The sequence below is a fragment of the Chinchilla lanigera genome, unplaced genomic scaffold, assembly GCF_000276665.1.
Source record: "Chinchilla lanigera isolate Chin_1 unplaced genomic scaffold, ChiLan1.0 scaffold00121, whole genome shotgun sequence".
In the NCBI taxonomy this organism is placed as follows: Eukaryota; Metazoa; Chordata; class Mammalia; order Rodentia; family Chinchillidae; genus Chinchilla; species Chinchilla lanigera.
The window spans coordinates 4,128,454-4,154,504 of record NW_004955522.1 but is presented as its reverse complement, the minus strand read 5'-3'; the positions used below and the strand labels follow the sequence as shown (position 1 = coordinate 4,154,504).

The 26,051-nt window shown below is 57.3% G+C and overlaps 1 protein-coding gene across 1 annotated transcript in view; it reads right to left on the bottom strand.

Annotated features, from left to right (window-relative positions):
* Cmip (c-Maf inducing protein) overlaps nucleotides 1–26,051 on the bottom strand; it is a gene marked incomplete at its 5' end in the record, with an annotated part of 185,887 nt that extends 159,836 nt beyond the window's left edge. The window contains 1 exon segment of the mRNA XM_005409360.2: nucleotides 25,748–26,051. Coding sequence (XP_005409417.1) covers nucleotides 25,748–26,047 — 300 coding nt within the window.

The following is a 26,051-nucleotide window of genomic DNA, read 5'->3' as shown; positions in this document are numbered from 1 at the left end:
AGGGGGCTGGGGTCACTGTCTCGGCTGCCACTGAATTCCACTCACGTCTGGCTGAAACAACAGACACCGCAGGTGTGCATCTGTCTTCCTACAAATATCCTTCTTTAGGGCACAGTAGTACTCCATTGAGTGTAAAAACCACCTTTTCTTTATCTATTCTGTTGATGAAGATACACAAGTTAGCTATTATGAATTATTCCGCTATAAACATGGGTGCGCATGGATCACTGTGATAGGATGTCTTCAACTTTCTCAGGAAGATACCTAGAAGGGGTGTGGCTGGGTCGAACGGAATTTGCAGTTTCAGTCTACGGAGGGCTCCCGTGCTAATTTCCACGGTGCTCCTGGGCCAATCAGCTACCGCTCTAGTCTAGGACACACGGCCGCTTCTCCCCGCCCACGGCTCCCGACCCGCCCTTCCTCCCTACCGCGCATGCGCAGCTGGCGAGCCCCGGCCGAGCCTTGATCCAGCCCAGGAACTCTAAGCCGGGCAGTGCCACCTCCCGCTGCTGAAACGCTGCCTGTCCCCGCCCGTCCACCCTGCCCTCCGTCCAGCACTCGGTGCCTTGCACCCCGGGGTGGCAGGCACAATCGCAGCCCCCAAAGATGTCCCCGTCCTAATCCTACGTGGCCTGACATGGCAGAGGGACTTGGCAGGGGACCTTGGGTCAGAAGATGACCCTGGTCATCCAGGGCACCCAGTGTCCTCATGGGGTCCCCAGGGGACCCTGTGGCAATGACAGCAGAAGCTGGTGGCTACTCCTGGGCAAGGGACTCTGGGGGCTCCAGACCCTGCACAGGACGAGGACTCGGATCCTCTGGAGCTTCCGGCAGGCAGGCAGAGCCGGGGACCCAGGGCAGACTCCTGCGATCCCTGGACTGTGACAGGGTGACGCCGCACTGCTGGACGCTGATAAGCTGTGGCCTGGTCTTCCTGTCTCCCAGCCATCTGTCGTGGGGATGAGTCAGGCTTCCAAGCAACCCGGGTTCAAGTCCGATCTATCTCCACCTCTCAGGGGCCGCGCGACCTTGGAGAAATTTCCCAAGCACTCCGAGGAGCCTGACCCTGTCTGTCACCAGAGCCACGCTGGGGCCTTCTCTGTACAGAAACAAGGCCTGGGCCCCCCAAGTAAGGGGGACGCAGGGATCCACAGCTTCTGAGAGGTGACCGTGGCCATGCAGTGCACTGCCTGTCCCTACAGTCCCGACCCCTGGGCTGTCAGGTCGGATCATCGTTCACTGAATGAAGGAATGAATGAATGAACGGCCCCTGCAGTGTCAGACCGTGTCACACCCAAGGACAAGGTGCAACTCTCACAGCTTGAGGAAGAACCAAGAGCCCAGCTGGAACTGCACGCGGCTCCCCTAGCCCAACTCCAGCAGCCCCCAAATACATCCAGCTGGGCCGAGGGGACCCTGGCCAGCGCCACCTTTCCCACATCGTGCAGGGTCAGCCGTGTGAACCGTTTCACCTCAGCGCGGGACACACCAAGCTGACCGTAGCGGATGAGCAAAGGACTTGACAGGCGGTGCCTTCCTACGGCCCCTTCAGAACCCAGGGATGACGTTTCCAAGCTGGATGTGCTTCGTGGGACGCAGCGGTGACAATATACTCCGGCTTGCTCAGGCATCGCTCTGGGCAACCCCGGACCACGGGCAGAATCACGAAGAGCCCTGGCTCCCGCGCACCTCGGCATCATCCACCCGGGTCTTCCAACGGCCAGCCGCGTGGTCCCCGCTGAGTCACATGCATGGGGGCAACGGAAAACGAGAAATGGGGGCAGCACAGGAGGGGCACAGGACACGACGAAGTGTCACCCAGGTGTGTGGCGGTGGAGACCAAAGCACGCATAACAAGGATAAAAGTGAAAGTCAGGGAAGAGGAGGGGGGGGCGGGGCCGGGCTGCTGCAGTGGAGAAGCCTACTTCCGACTTCCTTCACTTCCTTCTTCCTGCTTCCTAGGCCGTCACACTAGGAGTTCTCCTGTGGACTGCTCTGGACGCCATCACGGTCCAGCCTTGTCTAAGGAAAGGGAGAGCGGAAAGGGAGAGCACGCACTTCACTGCTTGCCAGTTACACCTCAAACTTTTCTGAAACAGGGTCTCACTAAACCATAAGTTACCCAGGCTGGGCCTGAACTTGTGACCCTTCTGCCTCAGCCTCCCACAGTGCTGTGATTACAGGCAGGCGCCATCGTGCCTGGCTTGCTTTGGTTTATGTTTTTGTTTTTTATACACAGAGTAAGACAGACAGACAGACAGACAGATGGGAGGGAGAAAGGGTTCTGGCCCACACTCTCCCAGGCAAGGCCGGCCACAACGACCACAGCAGTTCCATCCACGATGCCCACGGCGCTCTGGGAAGACGGCAGCTTCACCGCCATGCTGCTGAAGCCTCCACAGGTGAAGTGATGTCTCAGAGCTTCCAAAATGAGTCACTGTCAAGCCTGGTCACCGGGACCACGCCCCACCCCCACCCCGGGGAGCTTCACAGAAACAAGCAGGGACCATAGCCCTCCCTTCCAGCCCCGTGGCTGGTGGCAGAGGAGACAACAGGGAGGCGGGTACAGGAAGCCTCGGGAGGAGGGCGATGTGTCCCCAACCTCCCGGTCACCTGTCCACAGACCTGTGCCCAATACCGGGCAGCATGGGGAGCTGAGCTCCCCCGACCCTGGGACCTGATTCAGGTCACGTCTGAGATCCTTGGGCAGCAGCTCCCCTGGGGGCCTGTTCTGGAGGCCTCGAGAACCCTGCAGGAAGCCCACGTGGCCTCGGTGACCCTCAACGGACTTAGGGGAAGGACACACGGCGGGGAGGGAGGGCGGCAGGTAGGCGGGGAAGACAGGAAGTGGGGAGGAAGGAGGAGGAACCCTCGACACCCTCTCATGGGGGAGGGGGCACCACTGCACTGGCCGGACTCCAACACCAGGGTGACGTCCGGGCGAGTCTGTTCCCTTGCGGGCAGCACTGCCATGAGCAGTGGCAAAGCCCGGTGGTGGCACGGACAGCAGGTGTCCCGCCCACGGGGCACCCGGAAGGCACACGCAGGAGCACAGGGGCGCCGCTGCCTCAGCCTCCCTGCTGGTGGAATGGGCTGAGCGACGGCTGAGCACTGGATCGTGAGCCACGGGCGGCTCGGTGGCCAAGGCAGTCGGGGTGCAGATGCGGCCCTGGGGGGGTGCTGGGAGTGGCCGAGGCGGGGAAGCACTGCGTCCGGTTGTCACTGTGAGAAGGTGGAAATCGGGGCCGTTTGCAGGGGAGCTCTCTCAGCTTCTCATACAACTGCTGAGGTTATTGTTGTTTTTCAGAAAAACACTGTGTGGGCCAAGCACAATACACTAGCAGAATGGACCCGGCCTGAGGGCCAGCTGCTGGCCGCCCGCTCGCCGCGCCCCCTTCCCATGCACCCCGTGCCGGGTCACAGGAGGTGGCCACAGCATCAGCCGCCCCCCACCCGCCCCTTCCCAGCCCGGCCCCCGCCACTCTCCTCGGGGGGACGGGAACCACTCTCCCCCACCCCATCCCCAGCGCTGGTCCATGGCGGGCAGACGTTTGAGAAGAAGGAGGAGGAGGAAGAGGAGGGAAAAGCAACAACAAAGGCAACGGGGAGGCGGCCGCTGTTGACCTGGGCAGCAGCCCCTCGTGGGTCACAGAGGAAAACAGCTCGGCCTGCACCGCGTCCCAGACGTGGAAATTACAGAGCTGCACGGCGGGCCCGGGCGCTCTGTCACTCACTCACGGCCCAGGAATGCAATTACAGGACCCGCCCCCAGGACAGCCGAGCTGGAGGACAAGTCAGGGACACCGCAGCGGTTCCATCTGTCAGGCAGACCCAGAGGCAGAGACGGAACGGGAAGGACGGGGGAGCAGGCGTGGGCAGTGGTGTGGCCAGGGCCCCTGGGTCACGCCCATTTTACAGACGGAGACCAGAGGAACATGGAGGAGATGCCATCTGTGTGACCTGGTCCCTCGCGTGACAGGCACAAAGTTCCAGCTGCAATGGGGAGCATGATGGGGCCTGCTACCCCTCCAGCTCACCAACAGCTTGCCACCCCAGGGCCTTTGCACAGACCATACCCAGGCCAAAAACCTAGCTCCCCAAAGGACAGGTACTATGCATACGTGCACCACACGTGTGCATTTGGGAATGCATATTCCTATGAACGTGTGCATCCACAAGTGTGTGTGTGCATGCATACCTCTGCAGACACCTGTGCACATTTGGGTCTCTATGCATGTAGATATATGTGCAAATATCCACATGAAGGGACACGTGGGCTGCATAGATGCGTGTGTACGTGTGCGTGCGATGCACACCAGTCCCTGTGCTCCCTTTGCCTCCCCAAGAAAGGTTTCCTTTGTGTGCTGCTTTCAGGAGTCTCGGGGCGACAGACAGCAAAGACACGGCGTCCAGGAGTCCGGGGCTGTGTCCACCTACAGACCAGAGCCAGCCCAGGAAACCAACCCTGCGTCACTGTCCACTTACAAACCCGACCGACCCTGGTGCCAGCGAGTACTGCCCGGGCTCCCGCCCGCACTGTGGCCTCTGGAGGGGCGGCCCAGGGCCTCCCGCTGCCGTTGGTCACCTCGGCTGCCACTGGCCTCCGCTTCTGAACACTCTATCCGGCTGAGCTGACTGCCATGTGCAAATCCACAACCCACAGGACAGCAACAAACACCAGGCAGATGCCTGGAAACCCCCGCTGCTGTAGCCGGCATCCTCCATGTACAAGAAAGTGCCAAGGGCCACTGCCCAGCCTGTCCTGGCACTGGGTGGCCTCACCTCAAATGCAGAAGTGGAAGAAGGCAGAAGAAGCCAGTGGCCACTGTCCTATCTAATCCTTTCTTATGACTTTTTTCTTTCTTAAATTCTCTTAACTTGGTGGGGTGGCGCACACCTATAACCCCAGCATTCAGGAGGCTGAGGCAGAAGGATCACCACAAATTCAAGGACAGCTTTGGGCTACCTTGTGAGTTTAAGGCCACAGCCAAAATGCCTCAAAAAACAAACCAAAACAAAACAGAAATATTCTCTTTAAACTGAAACTATCATACAGTGGGCCCAATCAATCTGAAGGCAGGAGAGGAAGTGGCTTGTCCTTCCGTGCTTGAGAGATTTCTGCGGAAGATAACAGTGAGCCTGAGAGCTGTCAGGGAGGCCAGTGCTGCCGAGCTATAACCTGGCCCCTGGGCTTTTCGGCAGAGCTCTGCCCAAACCCCAGACAAGGTCAAGAGCACAGGAGACGGGGCAGGGGAGCCCAGAGAAGCCCTCTCTCCCTCCGCCAGCCCCAAAGTCGGCCAAGAAACTGTTCAAACACAAGGACAGGCAGACAACTCCTACCCACCCTGCCCCAGCAGCCTGGGCGCCATCCCATTCTACAGGTAGGGTAACTAGGTGATCAGAATGTAAACAACACGCTCAATTTAGTTTCCATAGCCTGCCCTATGTCTAGAAAACTGGTAGAGCCTGAACTCAGGAATGTCTGACTCCCCAGCCTGATGTCACCTGCCCCAGGAAGCCCGGCCCCTCCCTGTCATCCTGGTAACTAAAGTGACAGTGGGGAGAGGAGGAAGAGGAGTGTCCTCTCTCTCTCTCTCTGTCTCTCTCTTTCCGGTGCAGTCTCCCCATGTCAGACACCGGGCTGAAACGGGGCAGGTGTTTCCTCAATGAACCTTTTCGATTTTTTGCTCATCAAACACTTTTTTCTTTTTTTTTTTTTTTTTTTTTTTTTTTGCACAGCTGGGGATGAAGCACGGAGCTCACACGTGCCAAGCAAGTGCTCCGCACTGAGGTCCAAGCCCAGCCCTCACCAGCCCCGGGGTGGGACCAATACGCTCCCCGTACGGAAGGGAAACGAGCGTAGACGGCAAAGTCCCTCGCCCCAAGTCACAGAGCAGGCAAGCGGTGCCAGAGCCCAGGTGCGCGAGATGCCCGCTCCCGAGTGCGACCCCCGCCTGCGCCAGGCGCTTCTCTGCCAGCCCCTCTGGGTCTGTGCCCACAGCACGGTCAGGGAGAGGCCGTTTCTCCACGGGCACTGCCCCAGCAGCAGGTCCTCGGCGGAGGAGGACCCACGGCCAGGGAAGTCAGTCCCTCCCAGACCGAGGAGGGGCATCCCTGCGACCGGGCTCTGCGGAGACATCGCCTGCCCCGCTCCACAGGCCCGGCCGCGCCGGCCACGCCGTGATCGCGGCCTCCTCCCTGGGGACCCTGGAGCTTTCCCAGAGCTCTGCCATGAGTCGCCCCGCGTGTGCTGGAGCCACACGGGCACCAGCACCAGCCATCCTCAGGCCCTCCGGTGCACAGCACAGGGCCTGGCACTCACTCGGTGCCCCATCGGCGCGTGCTTGAGGCCTAGAGGCCCGGACGCGGTGCGTGGGCCGTGCCAGGTCTCTCGGGGCCCCCTCCTGCTGCCCCAGGCTACATGGACAGGGCGGCAGGGCTGGAACTTGGGGTACAGAAACCCCACAGTGAGCAGCCACACAGCAGCCCTGCTCTGCCATCCCTGCGCTGCCCAGTGGGGCCACCTCTTCCGGGCCTGAGGGCCCCGGATGTCCCAGGTTGTACAGTTCACAGCCTTGTTCCCATGGGGAGAGGACCCCGTCAGGGAAGAGAGGGTAGTGCACATCTGTAATTCCGCACTCGGGAGGCTGAAGCGGTTCAGGTTTGGGGCCAGCCTGAGCCACACAGCAAGACCCTGTCTCAAAAATCAAAATCAGGGGCTGGGGATGTAGCTCAGTGGTAGAACTCTTGCCTTGCATGCACAAGGCCCTGGGTTTGATCCCCAGCACCAAATACATACAAAATAATAATAATAAAATAAAGAAAGTTTTGGCTGGACATGGTGGCACACACCTGTAATCCCAGCACTAGGGAGGCTGAGGCAGGAGGATCACTGCAAGTTTGAGACCAGCCTGGGCTACAAAGGGAGCTCAGGGCCAGCCTGAACTGCATAGGGAGACCCTGGCTCAAAATGACCAAGAAATAAAAAAAATTTGAAAAAAATCAAAATCAAAAAACAGAAGAGAAAGCCAAAGGGAGGAGGACCAGGATGCTTCTCTCCAAGCCACTTCTGGGGTGTGTGCCGCATGTGAAGATGGGGCCTTCAAATCCTGCCTTCTCCCACAGGTGCGGGGAAGGGGACCCCGTGGGGCTCCTCGGTGACCGCCCCTTGCCCCGGGCACCCCAAGAGCAGCGACAGCAACACGTGCACGCAGGACAGGGGTGGCCCTGTGAGGGCAGCCCTTGGGGCCTGGCAGAGCGTCTGCTCGCTCTCCCGCAGGACCGCTCATCTGGAGCAGAAAGGCTGCATGGGGCAGAGGACACGGCAGGCTCTCGCCCGGGCCGGCCTTGCTTTCCCAGCAGAGCGAACAACAGCTTCTTTCAAGGAGGCCCCTTTGTTCCCGTCCCCAGGGCAGAGACGGAACTCAGGCAGGAGGGGGTGGCTCTGCAAACTGCATTCAGCCAACGGACCCTGGGGAGGAAACCCGCCGTGCTGAGTCCAGAACGACCACCTCCAGGGAGCCGGCACCCACCCCACCTCCGACCCACTGCATGGGGCCTGTTTGGGAATCTTCAAGCTAGGGAGCCCTCAAATTCACCAGTCAGTGATGGACAAGTCCCAGGGTTGCCTCACAAGCACCCCAGGAAGCAGACACACTGTCCATCACCTTCCTCTCCACTGACAGGGAGGCCGGACGCTGAGGCAAACAGGACTCAGGGGCAGGGCTAAAACCACCCCGGGGACGCAGCAGAGCTGGGACTCGGACCCAGGACTGTTCATCACATGGCCTCCAATCCCTGGGAAAGAGCCACAGAAGGAAAGGAAAGGGGAAAGAGAAAGGAAAAGGAAAGAAAAAAGAAACAAAAGGAAAAAAGCTAAGAAGGCATGGTGGTACATGCCTAGCCCTCAGGAGGCTGAGGTAGGCAGATCTCCACAAGTTTGAGGCCAGCCTGGTTCACAAAGTAAATGCAGGGCGAGCTTGAATGCACAGTGAGAGCCTGTCTCAAAAAAAACCCAAAAGTAGCCAGGAGTGGTAGCACACACCTGTAATCCCAGCACTCGGGAGGCTGAAGCAGGAGGATGGCTGTGAGTTCGAGGCCAGTCTGGGCTACAAAGTGAGTTCAAGGCCAGCCTGAACTGCCTGTCTCTAAAGGACAAAAAAAAAAAAAAAAAACCACAAAAGTAATAACAATAATAATAACAGCTTTTTCGGCATACTTTACTACTATCTGAAATGATTCTGCTCTTCTGAGCAAGGCCGCCTCCCCCCTCTGGAAGGGAAGCTGCTCCTGAGGCCCCCTGCTCTGTCCCCACAGCCCAGCCCACAGCTCTGACTCCAGGGGTCCTCAGCAAGGGCCTGTGGGGGCCCTCCCAGGCTCAGCCTCCCCTCCCCAGATGACGCGGTGGCAACTCACGGCTGACGACGCTGCCCAGCCACCTCTACGGACGTGCCAGCTGCAAGGGGCAGGGGCATGGTCCAGCTGGAGGGGACCCCACGCTCCCTGCTGCAAGGTCAGCTCGCTGGCCAGTTTCCTGCTTCAGTCCCCCAAGTGCTGGGATTACAGGTGTGTGCTACCGCTCCTGGCTACTTTTGGGGGTTTTTTTGAGACAGGCTCTCACTGTGTATTCAATTGTCTCACGTGCATTCGATTGGGTTTTTTATTCACTCAGCGGTCACTTATGGAGCACCGACCACAATCACACAGTCCATGGACCAGCACAGAGTTGGAAGAGGACATGATGGATGCTTCCTGGAGGTGGTGAGGGCCCAGCCTGGTGCCAAAGACCAAGTGGCATCCCCTCCCTGTCCAGTGGCCCAGGCTGTCCCACTTCCAAGTGACCATCACCCACCTGAGGCGGCACACACAGCGCAGAATCACATACAGGTGGAAAACCAGTCTGTGCCAGGGAACGTTAATTACTCCCCCCGGGTGTTGGGATTCCACGTGGATTTTCTACATCTTCTGTTTAAGAGCGTTGTCTAATTATTCTACGGTCAACCTGAGTTCTTCGTGTGGTAGGGAAAGGGCGCCTGTACAAAACAAGACTTCATTCCTAAGCACCTCTCCAAAAGACCTAGGTCTCCAACCGGTCCCCAGGGCTCACGGCAGCAGTAGTCACAGACGCCCAAAGTGTCATGGAGACAACCTAAGTGACCTTCGAGGAAAGAATGGGTAAAAGGAACACAATGGCCAGGCTGCTGGCGCACACACGTAATCACAACATTCGGGAGGCCGAGGCAGGAGGATTGCCATGAGTTGGAGAGGCCAGCCTGGGCTACAAAGTCAGTTCCAGGCCAGCCGGAACTACATAGCGAAACCCTGTCTGAAAACAAAAATGTATCTATACAACAAAATATTGTTCAGCCTCAAAAAGGAAAGACATTCAGATGCATGCCACAACACTGTGGAACTTGTGGACATCATGGGACACAACCTAAGCCAGACGTACAAGGGCAGATGCTGTGTGATCCCACGTACACTGGCAACAGAGAACGGACACATTCAGGGGGACGGGAGCAGCCCCGCAGCTGCCTCCGTGGGGGCGGGGCACGTGAAGGGACACGGAGTTCACACTGGGAATGGTGACAGCGCTGGACAGAGCTGCGCCACTCTGTCTGTGTTAATGCTCCTGAACCGCACACTTCCAAGTGGTCAAATGAAGTATCATAGTCTGCGTATTTTACCATGATAAAAAAGTTTACAAACAGAACTTCAAACGCCAAAATGAATGATTGAGACACACCCTCCCTGACCCAGGCTCACCAACCAACACGGAGTGGATGAGACAGCAAACAAGAACCTGTACAGGGCCAAGGACAGCATCTGTGCAAACTCTCTTCGTGGGCCTCAATTTCCCTAGCTAAAAAGTCAAGGTGACCGCCTACGCCCCAGCCACCCTCGCAGCCACTTCTCGCCTGCAAACCGCTGTACTGGGGCGAATCATGACTCAGGACCCGGGTAGAGGGAGTGCCCCGCCCCAGTTGGGCAACTCACAGGTCTGGGACCGGGCCGCGGGATACAGAAGTGACGGCCAGCGCTCCAGGACCCTCTGTGTCCAGTCAGCATCCCCTCTGTCTTCCCCAGAGCGGAGCCCAGGGTGGGGTGTGAGGGACTCCCAGGAAGTACCCCAAGATCCCCGGGAAAAGTACACGCCTGGCCTTGAACCCCAGCTCCACAGGGCCTCTGGGCACCTGTCCCCTCTCCTGCAACACAGGGACACTACCATTGCAGTAGGTGCCCAAGGGCTGGAGGAATCCATTCTTTCGCCCAGCTTGGCAGGCAGCAGGCTTGGATCAGTCACCCTACAAAGCCCTCACAGGGAGCAGCAAGGCCGCCAAGCACGAGGCACACCTTTTTAAGCAAACCTGAGGATAAAAAAAAGCAACTGCCATCCCACTAAACTGCCACATGTGGTGGGGTAACAAAGCAGATAGCAGAGAAAGTCCTGCTACTTTTTTCGGCTCAAGAACATGCAAATGCAAAATCCAGAGGCAAAGAAACCATCCCAGCAAAACTGCCTGCCCACTTTAGAGCGGCCCACGGATTCCTCTCTCTCTGGTCATTTAAGGATTTCCCTCCAGGGAGTGACTACAGACTGGTGCCAGCTAGTTTCAGAAGAGGCAAAGAGAACAAGGAAAATCATTTTGGGGTCCTTTATATGTTAGCAACCAGAGAAGACCCTTGGCTTCTCTTCCCTATGCCCACTTGGTCCTGTTAAAGTCATGGGGAAGCCAGGTGTGGTGACCCACACCCGTAATCCCAGCACTCAGGAGGCTGAGGCAGGAGGATCCCTTCGAATTCAAGGTCAGCCTGGATTACACTGTTAGTTCAAGGCCATCCTGAACTACATAATGAGACCCTGTGTCATTCATAAATAAATAAATGATAATGTTGTAGGCCCCAGGAGAGAGAAACACGTTAGAACTGTGCCTTCGGTCCAGCTCAAAGAGCACACTACTCACCCCAGCTGAATTGCCAGGGGGGTCTGTAAGAGACTCCGTAAAAATAACAACATTTTACAACTTGACGGATCTGAGCCAGATTCAAGGTGTTCAAAGGCAAAATTGGCCGTGGCCTACTTGGATTTTTTCTGTGCGTATTTTTTCATGCTTAGTGTCCTCTTGTCCTTGGCCATCAAAGGTTTGTAGTCATTCTGTCCCTCTGCCCTATATGCCACAGAAGCGAGGTGGCCACGGTCACCTGTGTGTCAGCGAGGTCACCCATCCGCTGGGCAGGGCTGAGCGGCCCACGGCACCTGCCAGGCCCCCGGGATGGTCCGCAGGCAACCACGGCGCTCTCCACCGTGCGCTCCGCCTGGCCCAAGAGTGGAGAAGGCTTTGAAATCTGAAAACAAACATTTTAGGGCCAAGAAGTGCCAACCTTGAAACTCCAGACCAGGATAAGAAGAAAAATATTTCACTATAACCAAGAAGACTAAACACAGCTCAAGCAGGCACGGAAAAGTGCGCAGATAAACCTGCTTCCCCGGAGGAGTAGGGCCCGGAGCAGAGCCTTGATCCTTCCTACTTGATGAAGTTGTCCTCATCCGCACCTTTGCTTCTATGCAAGGTTCCATTTCCTGCCGCTGTGAAGCCTCACAGCCCCAGACAGGGTTTCTAAACTTGGGGCAGGGGGTGAATCCTGAAGAATGCCCAAATTATAGACGCTAAAAAAAAATAGTACGTGCCACCCTTGCCCAGCCCATCGTCTTAGCATTTTGCCAGTGCAAGAATCCACAGCGCTTGGCAAATTGTCAGAAGGAATGAGTCGCTCGCTAAAGTCTGCACCAGGCGACCCAGAACACCCAAGCGGCAGAAGGTTTTGTGGTTGGGATCTGTTGGAGCTGACGGACAGACTCACTGCTCATCAGCCGGATGTAAGGATGGAAATGAAACCAGGAATGAAGGGAAAAACAAATCACCTCCCAAAGCCGGTCCCGTGGGAGATAAATGGGCCAAAATGTAAGTGCGTGGGACAGGAGAGATTAAAAAATGATGATAATGGACCAGGGATGTAGCTCAGTGGCACAGCGCCTGCCTGGCAAGCACAAGGTCATGAGTTCAATTCCTGCTACAAAAAAAAAAAAATGATGGTTACCGAGCCGGTCCCAGGACTCCCACAAAGGGTGAGGAAGAAAATAGGCCTGGTGCTGGGGTGCAGCTCCAGGGCAGACTGCCTGCCTGGCACACAGGAGGCCCTGGGTTCCATCCCCAGCATGAAGTGCAGGGTGGAAGGTGGGAGAAGCCCCCTCTCCATGAAGACAGCCAAGCACCTTTTGTTTAGATACAGACCCTAAACCCAGAACCATCTCTTAATATCAAGCATCCCAGCCCTCTTAGGCTACCCTAGGGTTACTAATGACTCTGGGCCTTGTGTTCCTATGGTAGTCTGTCTAAACAGTAGGAGAGGCTGAACCCCAACAGGAAGAGGAAACAGCTTTCACTCTACATGCCTACAGTGATTAGTTGTGGCTGCCTCAGGGGTCCCTGGGAAAATTGATTATGCCAAGATCGATTAGCAATGTCTATCACGGCCCACACCAGGGGGGTGGCAGCATGCATGTCATGTATTTGCCGTCCCAGAACTAGATGGCTTGCAGGTTCTCTTTCAACTCTGGCCAGCTCTGATTCTAATTATATAAATAAAAAGGGGGGAAGGGGCAAATGGAAAACAGACCTAACATTTTCCAACATGGGCCATGGCTGAATTTGGCCAAGCCGACCCTGGCTGCCCAGCCAGTCCGGCTTCTTGCCATATGGGAGGAAGTGGAAAATATCAGATCTGCCGTCTTATACCCAACAAGACACCCAAGCCAAGCCAGAGGTTACAAAAGTATGGGTTTCGCCTGGTCTGGCCCTGGTTGTGACACACCTCATCAGTCAGCAGGCAAACCGCACAGGGGGTACCGTGTGGGTTCAACACCAGCCAGACTCCTCGCCCAAACTGAGCCTTGGTGAATAACGTCCTTCTCTGAGCCTCAGTTTCCCTCACCCTACGACTGGCATAATGACAGTGTTCACAGCAAGCCCACAGTGGCAGACCGCTGCGCCTGTCCTCATCACCACCATCACTACCACCATTTTTCTTTGAAGGGAAAGAATGTTCCAGAAGTAATCCAAGGTGAGAGAGCCATTTCTTTTTCCCCATGCCATTTCCTGTGCCCACAGGTGCCCATTTGCTCTCACAGGAACGAGACCCCGGTGTCAGCCAGGGAGGAAACAGTGTGGATAGAGTGGTATGATCAGAGGAAATCCAACAGAGTCCGGGAAAGCACAAGAGGTGGCTTCCCCATGACAGTGACCCGCCGTGCCTGTCTGCTGGAGGTCATGGGTTTCCCGAAACACAGCACTTTCAGTGCAGAAAGCCTGGGCAGTCCCGAGCAAACCAGGGTGGCTGGTCATCTCGCTCTCACCTGACCACAGAAACCCAGGGGAGGGCCACGGTGGCCACCCGTGGTGACCCCGAAGTGGGGACCAGGGAACAAGACCTGCTCCTCTTCCCATTTCCCTCAGGCTCTCTGCTGGCCGGGCCACTCCAAGGCTGGGGGCCTGGAAGCTTCAGGGGCTGGCCACCTGGTCAGGTCCTCGGGCACAGAGAATGGAAGTGGGGCTCAGGGGAGGAGGGGAAGGGACAGGGACCTGAGTCCACCCTGCAGCGAGCCGCCAGGCACCACCTCTCAGAAGGCCCTGCAGTCCTCACCAACAGGAAGGAAAGGGAAGGAAAAGACGTTCCTCCCTGCAGGAAGGGGACACCGGGATGTGGCCAGCACTCTGGACCCAGTTTGCCCCATTCAAACATGGACCTGGTGCAGCCTGGAAGAAGAACCCCCCGCAGCTGATGGCAGTATAGACAAGGTGACCCCTGGGAGTACGAATGAGGTCCAGATGACACAGTGAGTCACCCCCAGAAGGAGAGGGTGGCCTCCCAGACTCCACCCAGAGCAGGTGCTAGAGCAGGTGCTGGGTGGGAAAGCCCAGGCAGGAATGTCCCTTGGCCAGGGGTCCCTGAAGCCCACCCAGGCGGGGCCAGAGCACCAGGCGGGGTTTCTCCCATCCCTGCGCTAGACCGAGGTCACATTCAGGTCCAGCCGCGTGTCAGGGGCAATATCATTGGGAAAATAAAAGCAACTTTCAATTCTGTTTTTAAATCATATTTTCCGAGATCAAAATCTTATTTCCCAAGCCCTGCTGCCGAGAGCTGAGGTAAAAGCCACAGTGACATCTGAATGCTCCAGTGCGGCTCCCTCCTGCTGCAGGCGGAGACCCGGACGCTCCCCCGATTCCCAGCACAGGGTCACAGGGGCCTCCCTCGACTTCGAGGTCACTGGGAGACTTTTCTGTCCCTTCATGGCCTGGGACAGGGCCAGGGCCGCTCATCCAGCAAGTGCACGCCTTGGAAGGCCCGTAGTGACACTGGTGGCCCTGGACGACTGGCCCTGGCCCGCCTTCGATTTCGCGATCCCAGAGGAAGCAGGCGCAGAGTGGGTGACCCTGATGGGGCAGAACTGGCGCCGGGACAGTAATGGCGGAGGTGACGGTGACAGCAGGCACACACACTCCCTGAGCACTCCCAGGCCTTGTCACCCCCACCCTCGGGACAAACTAGGAAAGGGCCCCTCCTCTCTGCTCCGCAGGAAACAGCTGGATCCACCACTGGTCAAACAGAAAGGTCTGCGTCCAAACTAAACTGGCCGACAGCACTCAGAGCCGCAGCGTGGACAAGTGACCCCCTCGGGGAAGCAATGAGCCGGCAGGCAGGGTCTTTCATCCTCACCCCAATGTCCCCCTAGTGCATACTGAGGGCCAGCCTGCTGCAAGCCGTGGGGGACACCTCTTCTGGAAGGCGCCCGAAGGGCCACAGCATGGGCCTCAGGGAACACCCGGCCGGCCAGCGGGGCTCCGGGCCATGCACCTAGCCATGCACCCCTCACAGGCCCAAGACCCCCACCCTCACAGAACTGCCAGCAGGACCCCCAAACAACTCCAAACCTTGCTTTAGGTGTCTTTTTTGGAGATGTGGTTCAGTTAGCTCCAAAGAGCAGAGGGACCCCTTGCATGGCCTGCAGCAGGTAAAGCAATTGAAGGTCTTTCTAGAAGGCCAGCACCCGCCCCCAAAACAGCCTCCGTTCAGGTGGGATGGGAGGGGCAGGATCTGGGCACTGTCTTTACACCCGAACTTCCTAAGACTAGTTTTTCTTTCTCTTTTCTCTCTGGGTGATGCAATTCCCTCTTCAACAACCAAGATCTCTATGATCCTGAGTCACCAGGGCAAAGGCGGGGATGGCCGGGGGTTACTGTGGGTGTTCAAAGGTGGGCGGGTGCTTGAGAAACCCCCACCAGCCAGGATTTTCTTCCCGGCCCCACAGCACCCTGAACACAGGGAAAGAGGCCAACAGCGCAGCCCCGCAGTTCCTTGTGACCCTCAAGGGCAGCGCTGGAGGAACAAGATGGTTTGGGGAGGTGTCCCGGCAACGAGGGGGTCAAGGCCAGCAACACAGCCAACACCCTAGAGCGCACAGGACAACACACCCTGACAGTGAGTATAAAGACAGAATCCCCTCCCAGGGCATCACAGGAAATCAATGGACGTTAAGACAGCATCCCCTCCCAAGGCATCATGGGAAGTCAATGAGTGTCAAAACAGCATCCCCTCCCAGGGCATCATGGGAAGTCAGTGAGTGTCAAAACAGCATCCCCTCCCAGGGCAGCATGGGAAATCAAGGAGTGCCCTCCCAGGGCAGCATGGGAAATCAAGGAGTGCCCACCCAGGGCAGCATGGGAAATCAAGAGGATGATGGCCCAGGCCCCATGTCAACAGCTCAGGAGATGTGAGCTTGTGTCTCACCCCCGCTTAGCACAGAGTTAGCACTCAGCAAGGGGACTTAGTGTCAGAGACGTGCAGAGACGCACACGTCCGCAGCAAACTCCTCCATCTCTAAGGGAACCGGGGTTTCAGGGCAGCAGGACTGTGGGGGACCCTTTCTCCTTCATTTTATAAGACCAACATCACCCTTGTGTGGTTAGTTTCGTCTTGTTTTCTATGCGGGGAGGTAAATAGCTGGTGACGGGACAGACTCCCAGGCCACAAGCCAGAAGGGCCACCCAGGCAGGCACGATGTTTCCGGAAGAAAGAGGCGGTGCCGTGAGGTGCCAAGGCTCAGAGAGATACTTGCATCACGCTGACTGCAGCCATGAGTGCGTTCCTCAGAGCCAGGGGGAAACTGAGGCTCCAGAAGCTGAGTGCCCATCACAGGACCAACGAGGGGCAGGTGAGAAGCAAAGCTCGTCCTGGAGACAGGGCTGCAGGAAGCCAGGTGGGTGACGTGAGGCTGGGCCCTGGGAAACCCTCCCTCTTTGGCAAGGCCCCTGTCAGCGGGAGCCGCCCTGGGGCCTCTGTGATACTCTGCTCTTGCAAGGTCTGAAGCCCTGCTCACCCACACACGCCAGGGGCAGTTATACTCTGAGCCACCAGCCGGTACCAAAGATTACAAGGCAGGTAAGCAGTGATTTTGCCTCTCTGGGGCTCTATGTGTCCACCTGTGGAATGGGGACAACAGCATCCCCTCCCAGGCATCATGGGAAATCAACAAGCATCAAGACAGAGCCAGGGATACAGTAGGTACTATGTGAGTGTCAGCAGTTGTTACGGTTGCCTCATTGGTCACTCAGCCCTCCTTGCCTCAGGTGTGTAGTTACTGGAGCTTTTGGAGGACACCAGCTCTCAAGTCAGGTCATTTGAATACCAGCTGTGGACCTTAAATTCTGGAGTTCAAGACAAGAATGGTGGCCCATGCCTGTAATCCAGTGCCTGGGAGCCTGAGGCAGGAGGATCTCTGGGCTACAAAGAGTTCAAGGCCAGCCTGAATTACCTAACAAGACTCTGTCTCAAAAAACCAAAATCAAAAAAAAAAAAAAAGAAAGAAAAGAAAAGAAAAGCTCTTAAGCTCTGTTTCCCCTCTTGTCTTGTGCGGGTGGTGTGAGGACTGAGCACACAAACAGGGCTAAGGGGCCTCGCACAGCTGGAGGAAATGATGGCTGCAACCTTAGTCACCCACCACGCCCTCTTCGACCTGGCTCTGTCTGACCTAATGGGTTCCTGCCCCAAGAAGCCACCTGTGTCATTTTCCTGCCCCCAAAACAGGAAACACAAACAGGCCGGGGCAACAGGCATCAGCAGTCCCTTGCTCCACTTTCCAGGGGGCGGCGCTGGCCCAGGCACCGCCTCCCCGAGACACAGAGTAGGGTCACTTCTGCGTCCCCTGCAATGGGCTCACCTGTTCCCCTGCCCACAGCCTGATAAGCCACCGACCTGAGAGCCCAGGGCTGGGCTGGGCCTCCCTAGACTTCGAGGAAGACAAGACGGGAGCAGGAGGAGCGGGGGCCCGGCTTCTGAGCCCCAGAGGCCTATGGGTAGAAAACCCAGGTGCCGTCATGTCAGGCACAAGGACACCATGGTCCTAGTGCACCCCGCGCTACGCAGGACACACACACACGCCACAGATCTGTAGCAGGGGAGGACAGTGACACGGGGCCCAGAAGCTTGAGGGCACAGGACGTGCGGGGCATTCCCGCCCAGGCAACCACAGCGGCCCTGCCTTGGTTTCCCCTACATAATCCACATGGCACAAGGAAACACGAGTGACAAACAGGAGCGCTGGGAGGCTCCCCAGGCCGCAGGATGGGCAGCGCCTCTGCCCCTGCAGCTGGACGGCCACACACCTCACAGCCTGTTGCACACCCTAAGCTTCAAGCCCTGGGTGGGAGGACCGCGCCCGACTGCCACAAGCACAGCACCCAGCACACACACGGCACACACACGGCTTGCAGGGACGCAGATGCTCACGTGGCCTTCGCTTGCCTACACCAGTGCGCTGGATTCACTTAGCAACTTCACATGGGCCCCGTGCCGGTGAGTTACACCCAGAAACCAGCACGGTCACGCTAAGACATCTGAAATGATGTGTACGTATCCAACAGACGCACACAGACATGCACACACACTCACACGTGCACACACAAGCACAGAGTCGAATCTGCCTTTGATGCCACGCCGCCTCCTCCCGGTTCTCAGCTGAGCCCTCGATGGCGCCTGTAACACGGGAATCATCCTCCCTACCCACAGACAGCTCTCAGAAGTTAACGTGTGCGTGCACACCGGGTAAACAATAAACGAGTCTGCGCCCGTGCACACACAGCTCCTCGCCTCACCACAGGTCTGCCAGCCCTCTCAGTCCCGACCAGAGGAGGCTGCGAACCTTCCCCATCTGCCACCAACCTGGAGCCTGGCAGACCCAGGAGACCACGCTGATTACATACCCTTTCCAGTGCACGCCTGGAAGCCCAGCGCTCAGAAGGCTGAGGCAGGAGGATCGCCATGAGTTTGAGGTCAGCCTGGGCTACATAGTGAGTTCAAGGCCAGCCTGAACTGCATAGTGAGACCTTGTTGTAAAGAACTAGAAGATCACAAAAGCAGATATCCTTTCCAGGGGAAACAGCTCTGCTACTGGGACCCGCTGCTGTCTTAGTGCTGTCCACACTCTTGTCTCCCCCATTGTGTTTTTGGTGGATCCAGAGGAAGGCTGAGCCAGCTCACAGAAAGGAGCCTGGGTACCCAGGAGGACAGCGCCCTCTCCTCCCCTTGCCTGTGATGCCAGCAAGGAGTCACCCCACATGTCACCCTCACATGGCCCCGGCTGCACCTTGGACCTCGCAGATTCACCTGGACTGTGCAGGGAGCCCAAGTGTTTAGAAGCAGGGAAGCCAGGCCTGGCTTGCCCAGACTGTCAGCCGCTAAGGTGCTGGGGAGCAGCCCAGGACACCCGGGAGCGCCCGCAGAAGGGCAGGGCTGCCTCCCTCTCCTGCCCGCCCAGCCACGAGGAAGCACCTGCCCCCACCCGAACCTGAGTCCGGAGCCCGCTCCTCTGCGTCTGTCCAAGCACAGCTCGGTGCCTGGGACGCAGCCAGCCCAGCGGGGAGCCGGCGCCGGGCACAGCCACCTGCGCGCAGCCGGAGCCGCGCGAGAAGGCTCCGGATCCCAGCATCCTCGGAACCGGGTCACTGACAACAGGAGCTGGGCTCCCGTTCCACAGGGCTGTGTCACTGAAGTCTCTCAACGCACCGCTAAGAGGCTCTTCTTTACTGGGTGTCGGGAAGTGGGCAGGATTTTAAAAAGAGAAAAACTACAGCAGAAGCCCTAGAATGAAAACACAGCCGGACACGGTGGTGCACGCCAGCACTCAGGAGACTGAGGCAGGGGGATCGTTGCGAGTTCAAGACCAGCCTGGGCTACAAAGTGAGCTCAAGGCCAGCCTGGACTGCACGGGAAGACCCTGTCTCAAAAAAGAAAAAAAGGAAACTCGCTGGGGCAAGGAGCTGCCTGTGCCCTGGGTCCCGGGGTGCTCACTGACTTCTTTAACAGGTCACACTCCTGGAGAATCTGGGGGAAAGAAACTGATCACAGAGGATCTGGTGGGTGCCCATCGCTTTCTGCGTAATTTAGTTTTCCTTTTCATTTTTTCTGTGCCGGAGATCAAACCCTGCGCCTTACACAAACTCGGCATGCGCTCTACCACCACGCTCCATCCTGGCCTTCCCAGGGATCCTAAGTGACCCAGCCCCAGGGCTGCCGCTCTTGTCCCCCTCCCTGGACAGCTCCTCCTCCTCCAGGTACTCACAGGACTCCTTCCCTGACCACCTGTCCAAAGCAGCCCGCTCTGTTCTTCCATAAGCCCGATCATCACCACATATGCTCCGACGTGCTGCTTGTGAACAAATGAACGCACGTGTGGAGCTCGAGCCCCCGCCCCCTTCACCCTGCCGTGGCCCTGGGAGAAGTCCCTGTAACCTGCACTGTGCGGAGGGGACGGAGGGGAGGTGACCAGAGCACACTTACCTGTCTGATGTCAAGCCTGCGTCCTCACCACGCCCTCCACTGGGCCTGACTGGGTCCACCACTTCCCTGGTGGCATGACCCTCACAATGTAAAGAGATGGCTCCTGGGGACTGGAGCTGATGTCACCCCCCAGAAATCTTTGCACTGGATCCCCTTTGCACCTCCACACACAGAGCAGGCTCCACCCCCTGACACACACACGCATGATCACATGTGCCCGTACACCTGCGTCAGCTCAGGCCCTGCTCACGGCTCTGCCAGGGCCAGCAAAACATCCTTTTAAGATCAGCCAGGTGTGGTGGTACACACTTGTCATCCCAGCACTGGAGAGGCTGAGGCAGGAGGACTGAGTGAGTTTAAGGTCAACCTGGACTACATAGTGAGACTCTCTCAAAAAAACAAAATAACAACAAAAAAACAAATGAGCATAACCCCCAACCCCAGACCCCTGGAATACACTGGATGCCTAGCATCAGCCTGAGGAGTGATGAAGAGAAATTCTCACTTCCCCCTTCCTCTGCCCTGGGGCTTGGCCACCTGGCTTCCTTGCTGGAGAAAGCAGGAAGTCTAGGGACAAAAAACAATGACCTCAGGTGCTGCAGCCCAGAGAATTGTGTGCCAGGTAGAGACGCTGTCAGATGTCTCATTTACCTGGGTCCTTTCAGCTCCTAGTGGAGCTGGCTGTCAGACCCTCTGGGAGGGCTCCCTATACTGGGACATTCAGCCGAAACAAAACACGACTCCTCCCCAAAAAGCAAGCAAACATTCAAATTGTCAAAAGGGAAACAACTCCACTAAATAAAAATGCAGTGTCTTGTTTGAAATAGAAAACAACGGAGACTAACATAAATGCCCATCAAAAGGGGATGGGCTACCCATTGGTGTGCCTGAATGCTGGAAAAGTATGCACCACTGAAAGAGGACAAGGCAACTGCATATGCATGGGTCTTGAATGATCTCCAGGTACAATGTTGGACCTGTGTGGTCGGCAAGGACGCAAGCAATGGGTAGTAGTGTCTGCCTCAGAGAGCGGGATGGCAGAGAGGAGTAGGACAAGCTTTAAAAAAAATAGTTTGTTTTTTTTTTTTTAAAGAGACTAGGCTGCGCCCCCTGAGGAATTTTTTTTAAACTGCCTACAATAATCTCATCCCCTTCATGCACAACAGATCTGCTCACTGCCCTAAACTTTCCCCAGTGCACCATGCATCTCCGGAGACTCTTCTCTGGAGACTGCCCATTTTTAAATAGCGAAACTCCCTTCCATTTGGACAGAATTTCACGAAGCTCTTTCAGGGCAATCAGGAAGACTAAGACTTGGGATACCGCACCCTGGCTGCCCTGCGGGTACTGGTTAGAATTCCCTCGGTCCTACGGCAGCTCCACACACCCACACTCCACACAGAGCAAAGTGCGGCCATCGAGGGAGAGTGCCGTGCTCCAGTTCCCCGGCCCAAAGTTGGAATCTCAAAATCCAGACCCAGCACTGCTGCCAGCTAACCCGGAGTTTGTTCTGCCCCATAGGACACCCTATGCCAGGCTGCCTTGCTTAATCTCATTTAATCCTTTAACCAAAAGCATAACTGGCCCATCTCAAATATCCATTCCGACAAAAGCCCCGGCTGGGTGCCCTGGGAGAGCGGAGTCCGGGCTGGCCTGGAGGCGCGCCCCATCTGTGCCCCGAGCATGGTGAGGGTCTGGGAAGCGGTGTCTTTGGGACGACTCGCACACCAGTAAGGAAGGACGGGACAAGATACCTACTACCTCGCCTGGCTCAATTTGCTGGAGCCAGAAAGGGCACTGCTCTCTGTGAAATGCACCAGTTTACTACGGGCTGGCTGCACCAAGCATGCTGGCGGCGCTCCTCTCCCGCCCCCGTGGCGACCAGACCCGTTAACCAGGAAACGAATCTGATGCACTCCAAATCTTCCTATGACAAATGTTTAGAAATTCTTAGTGTTTACTAACTGCCTCGAAAAACACCAACTACGACGTCAAAGGCGGGAAGGAAGGGCACACACAGGAGAGGTGTGTGTGTGACAAAAATGAGGAAAACCAACAGGCGGGCACGCGTTGCACAGACGGGCTGGGGGGCCACTCCAAGGGCATGGATTTTAATTCTGAAGTAGAAGCCCCAGCCTCTGGACACGAACCATCTTGGAACGAGACACACAGTGGGTCTCAGTCGACATTTACTAAGCAAATTCCCTCCCTTCCCCTCAAACATCAGGCTAAAGAAACAGAGGAGAATAAAGGTGGCTCCTCTCTTCCCCTCCGACAAATGCCCAGAAACATTTTGATCAAGCAGCAGTGCGGTGCAAATTTTAAAACCAGCCACAGATAGTAAAGGTGAATACAGAAGGCTGGGGTCACTAACACCCCAACTCTGGCTTGGTACGTGAAGGGGGGACTTTGTGGACCGGGCCCACCGTTCTGAGATAGCGTGTGCGCATCTTGTAAAAAGTAAGATGCAGTAAGAGGCAAGCAGCTCATCTGTACTTCTTTGGTACACAGGAAACAAAGCCCACAGACAAAGCCCTCCGCCGGCGGACAAACATGTCTAGCAGGTGATCAAATTCAGCAAGATGGATTCTGGTCTTGCTGAACGCAGACGCTTAGGCAGAACTCCTGGCTGTTGGTGACAACCCACACCACCGTGACAGCAGCCAAGGGCCCAGGGAGGCCCAGGGAACCGGGCAGCTGGGATGCAAAAAAGGGGAATATGAGGCACCACCTCCAGACCACAGTGCGGGCAGGGCAGGGACACCCCCAGCACCCCTCCCTCAGCCTGGGCGCTTCCTCCTTTGTTCAGGAGCCTTCCAGAGCCAGTTTCCAAGCATCCACCTGGCCTGCCGTCCCCGCCGCGTGGGGCTCACTGTTGCTCAGCAAGGATTTAATCAGTAACCAGCCCAGGAGAGGAGGCTCAGAGAGCAAAGTTCACAGCCAGGCCTGGAGGGGCGTGGGTCCCTTCGGGATCTCCCGACCCAAGGAGGAACCAAAGCAGGCCGGACTCAGGGGTGCGCCCAGCCGGAGCTGCCTGCCAGGGGTGACTGGAAGCCCAGCCTGATGCAGCTGTGATCCTGGACGCCTGGTCTTTATCTTTCAAGATTCAGTTAATTGGATCAGTGTAGACAGACTCCAAAGACACTTTGGGCAAAACAGTGTTTTTGATTTGTTTATTGGTTTGAATCCAGATCAATCACTTTGGGTCTTGTTCCTCAAGCCCACACAATTAACCAAATAACGACCAGACGGTTCTGAGCCAGGCTTAAAACACATGTGATACATGCTTCGCGGAAGACTAGGACCCCGCAGGAAAGGGCTCCGGTGTGCGCAGCTCAAGGCCAGGCCAGGGGGCACTGCACAGGGGCCCTGCTCTAAGGAACAGCACTCCGACTCACCTTTGTTTCATTTGGGCTAACATTTCCCAATAGAGGGCCTGGGCCGCACGCTAAATGCAGGCAGATTACATAATGCCCCGGCCCCAGGAAAACCCCACAGGGCTCCTTTGCTTCCCCGAGAGTCCGGACACCAACCAGGTGTCTCACTATGGGACAAGATCCCAGGTGGCAACCTAAACCCTCTCTGTTCTGGAGGCCACTGCCCCAGCGTGGACACCCACAGCGGCCCCACGTCCACACTCCCAAGCCCTAGGGATCAGGGGAGCCAGGACCACCGCTGCAGCCCCCGGCAGAGCTAGGTGGCAGGCCACCCTTGCCTGCTGACCTCGGTGACGGGGACGACAGGCAGGGACAGGGGACTGTGCCAGCCCATGGGGCACTTCCTTTTAGTTCCTCTTTCCACATCTCCTAACGCCAGAACGAGGCTCCACCAAGACAAAACTTGCCCCACGGATGATCCTCGGTCCTGGGACCGGAAATCACAGGTGCCCTTCCCAGAGGCCCATGTTCCCAAAGGCGATGCCCACCTCAGCTAGCAAAGGTGGGCAGGGGCCTGCTTAAGAACCCAGTGCATGGCTTTGTTCCCCTTCTTCCTGTCTCCCAGCACACCCCTGGGGCAGCCAGGGTAAGTGGGGAGCCTTTCTCCTGTGGAGCTGAGCTCCCCCAAGCCAGGAAGACCAGCAGCCCAGCAATACCCCTAGCTTCTCCCAGAGGAGCAGCGCAACCTGGGCCTGCCAACTTAGGTCCTCTCAACCATTTTCCTCTTCCTCCAACTCCCCTTCAAAGGTGGCAGGAAAAAATAATAAAATTTAAAAAAAAAAAAAAAAGCCCAACAAAGCCCCTCCCTGTACCAGGTGAAAATTTCAAAGCCAGGCCCAGGGGCTCCACAGCCCAGGCAGGGAGGCGCCCAGGCCACCAGGGCCTCTGTGAATCTGAAACCCCCGGTGCTCACTAATTTGGAGAAGCTCTCCCTCCATCTAATGAAAACCCAAACACCAAGGCCTGTGGCTCCAGGCCGGGCTGGAGACATGCACCAGTCTGGAAGCAGGACTAGGCATCTCTCCTCGACCACGGAGCCTGCCTGGAAAAGCAGCCTGCGGAGACTGCACCAGTGTGCCCACAGGAAAGAAAAAACAGGCGCTTTGCTCTGAGCACGTCGGACCCAAAATTCAGAACAAAAGTCCTCGTGGGCTTCAGGGTTCTGGGGTTGGGGAGGAGCAGATCTGGGGAGGAGGATTCTTGGATTAACTTTCCCCCTCCCCATTCCTTGGGGCATGTGTCATGGCCTGTGACACACCACCAAGGGAACATGGATGCCGGAGAAATGTCTACACACGCTACACGTTTGTGACATGCCATGTAAGCGACACTGTTTCCTGGCTGGGCTTTCTTGCACAGGTGTGGGCAGATTCTGCCCCCTCCCACTGTACTTAGTAAACAGGATCACGGGTGGAGGGACGCATTCTAAGCAAGGCGGGGTGGAGGGGCCCTCTGGTAAGAGGAACGGACCCCCACAGCCAGGCTCAGGCCAAGCTGGAGCCTGTATTTGAAACTGTCCTTGTTTCAAAACACAAAGCATCCTGTTCGGGCCCCTAGCCTCCACCCCCACTCTCCCCCTGGAGCCCACCACAGCTGTCTCCCTCCAAGAGGAAGAAGGCCACCATTTGCAGATTCAGTTTCAGCAAGAGATCAGCCGATTCTCCTCTCCCTCTCATCCAGCTGAGCCGGCCCCAGCCACACAGTGAAAAACAATAACCCTAACAAAATAGGACCTCCACGACAAAACAGGCGTATACACACAGGCTGCACACACCCCGGGGAGGACCAGGGCTGGCCGAGCCAGCTCCCAGCCAGAACTTGGCCACCTGGGGTCTGAGATGTTCCAGGACCGTGGCCCCCTCCCCCCTGCCAACCTCCCAATGTGGGAAGATTTTCATAAAGGGAAGCACCCAGTCTTTGCCTGCCAGACAGAGGAAGGAAAAGAAAAAGAAAAAAAGAAAAAAAAGAAAGAAAGAATAAAGGTCCCTAACGCAAAGAAAGGATTCGGTTTTCGGAAATTCTTTGGGTCTGGGGGTTTCAGGATTTTGACGGGGTGGGAGTTCTCCTGCAGCTCAGGTAGGAGCGGGCCTCGGACTTCCAAAAAGGGGATCCCACCACGATCGGGGCCCGGCCTCGCTCCACCCCACGACCCCCACCATCAGAACGCAGGAGCTGGGAGCCAAGGGTCTCCAGGCACCCAGCCCGGATGAGCCAAGTCTCCGGGGTCCTGAGGGCTCCGGAGCCCGGCGGCGGATCCGAGGAGCTGGGGTCCGAACCCAGCCCGGCGAACGAACCAGGAAGGGGGCGCGCGGCTCCCCAGCGAGCAGGCCTGGGCCCCGGGCGGCGCAGGGGGCGCCGGGTCTTGGCGACGGGGGGCGCGCGTGGGAAGCCCCCGGCTACCGCGCAGAGCGACTCACCGTGGCTGACGCCAGGCTGTTGTCGGCCAGCGTTAGGTGGTGCGGCTCCCAGCGCCTCAGGAACTTCGAGGTGAGGATCTTGCTGAGAAAGGTCCGTGGGTGCCGGATGACACAGACCTGGATGTCGCCCTCCTGCAGCAGTTTGTACCTCATCCCGTTGCAGAGCAGGAGGGCCCGGCGGCAGGGCACAGCGCCCATCTTCGTGCCCTCGGGGGCCGGTACGTCGCCCCCCAGCAGCGGCTTGGTCTCCTCGATCTGCCGGGGGTCGCCGCCGCCGCCCGAACTGCTGGTCACATCCATGGCC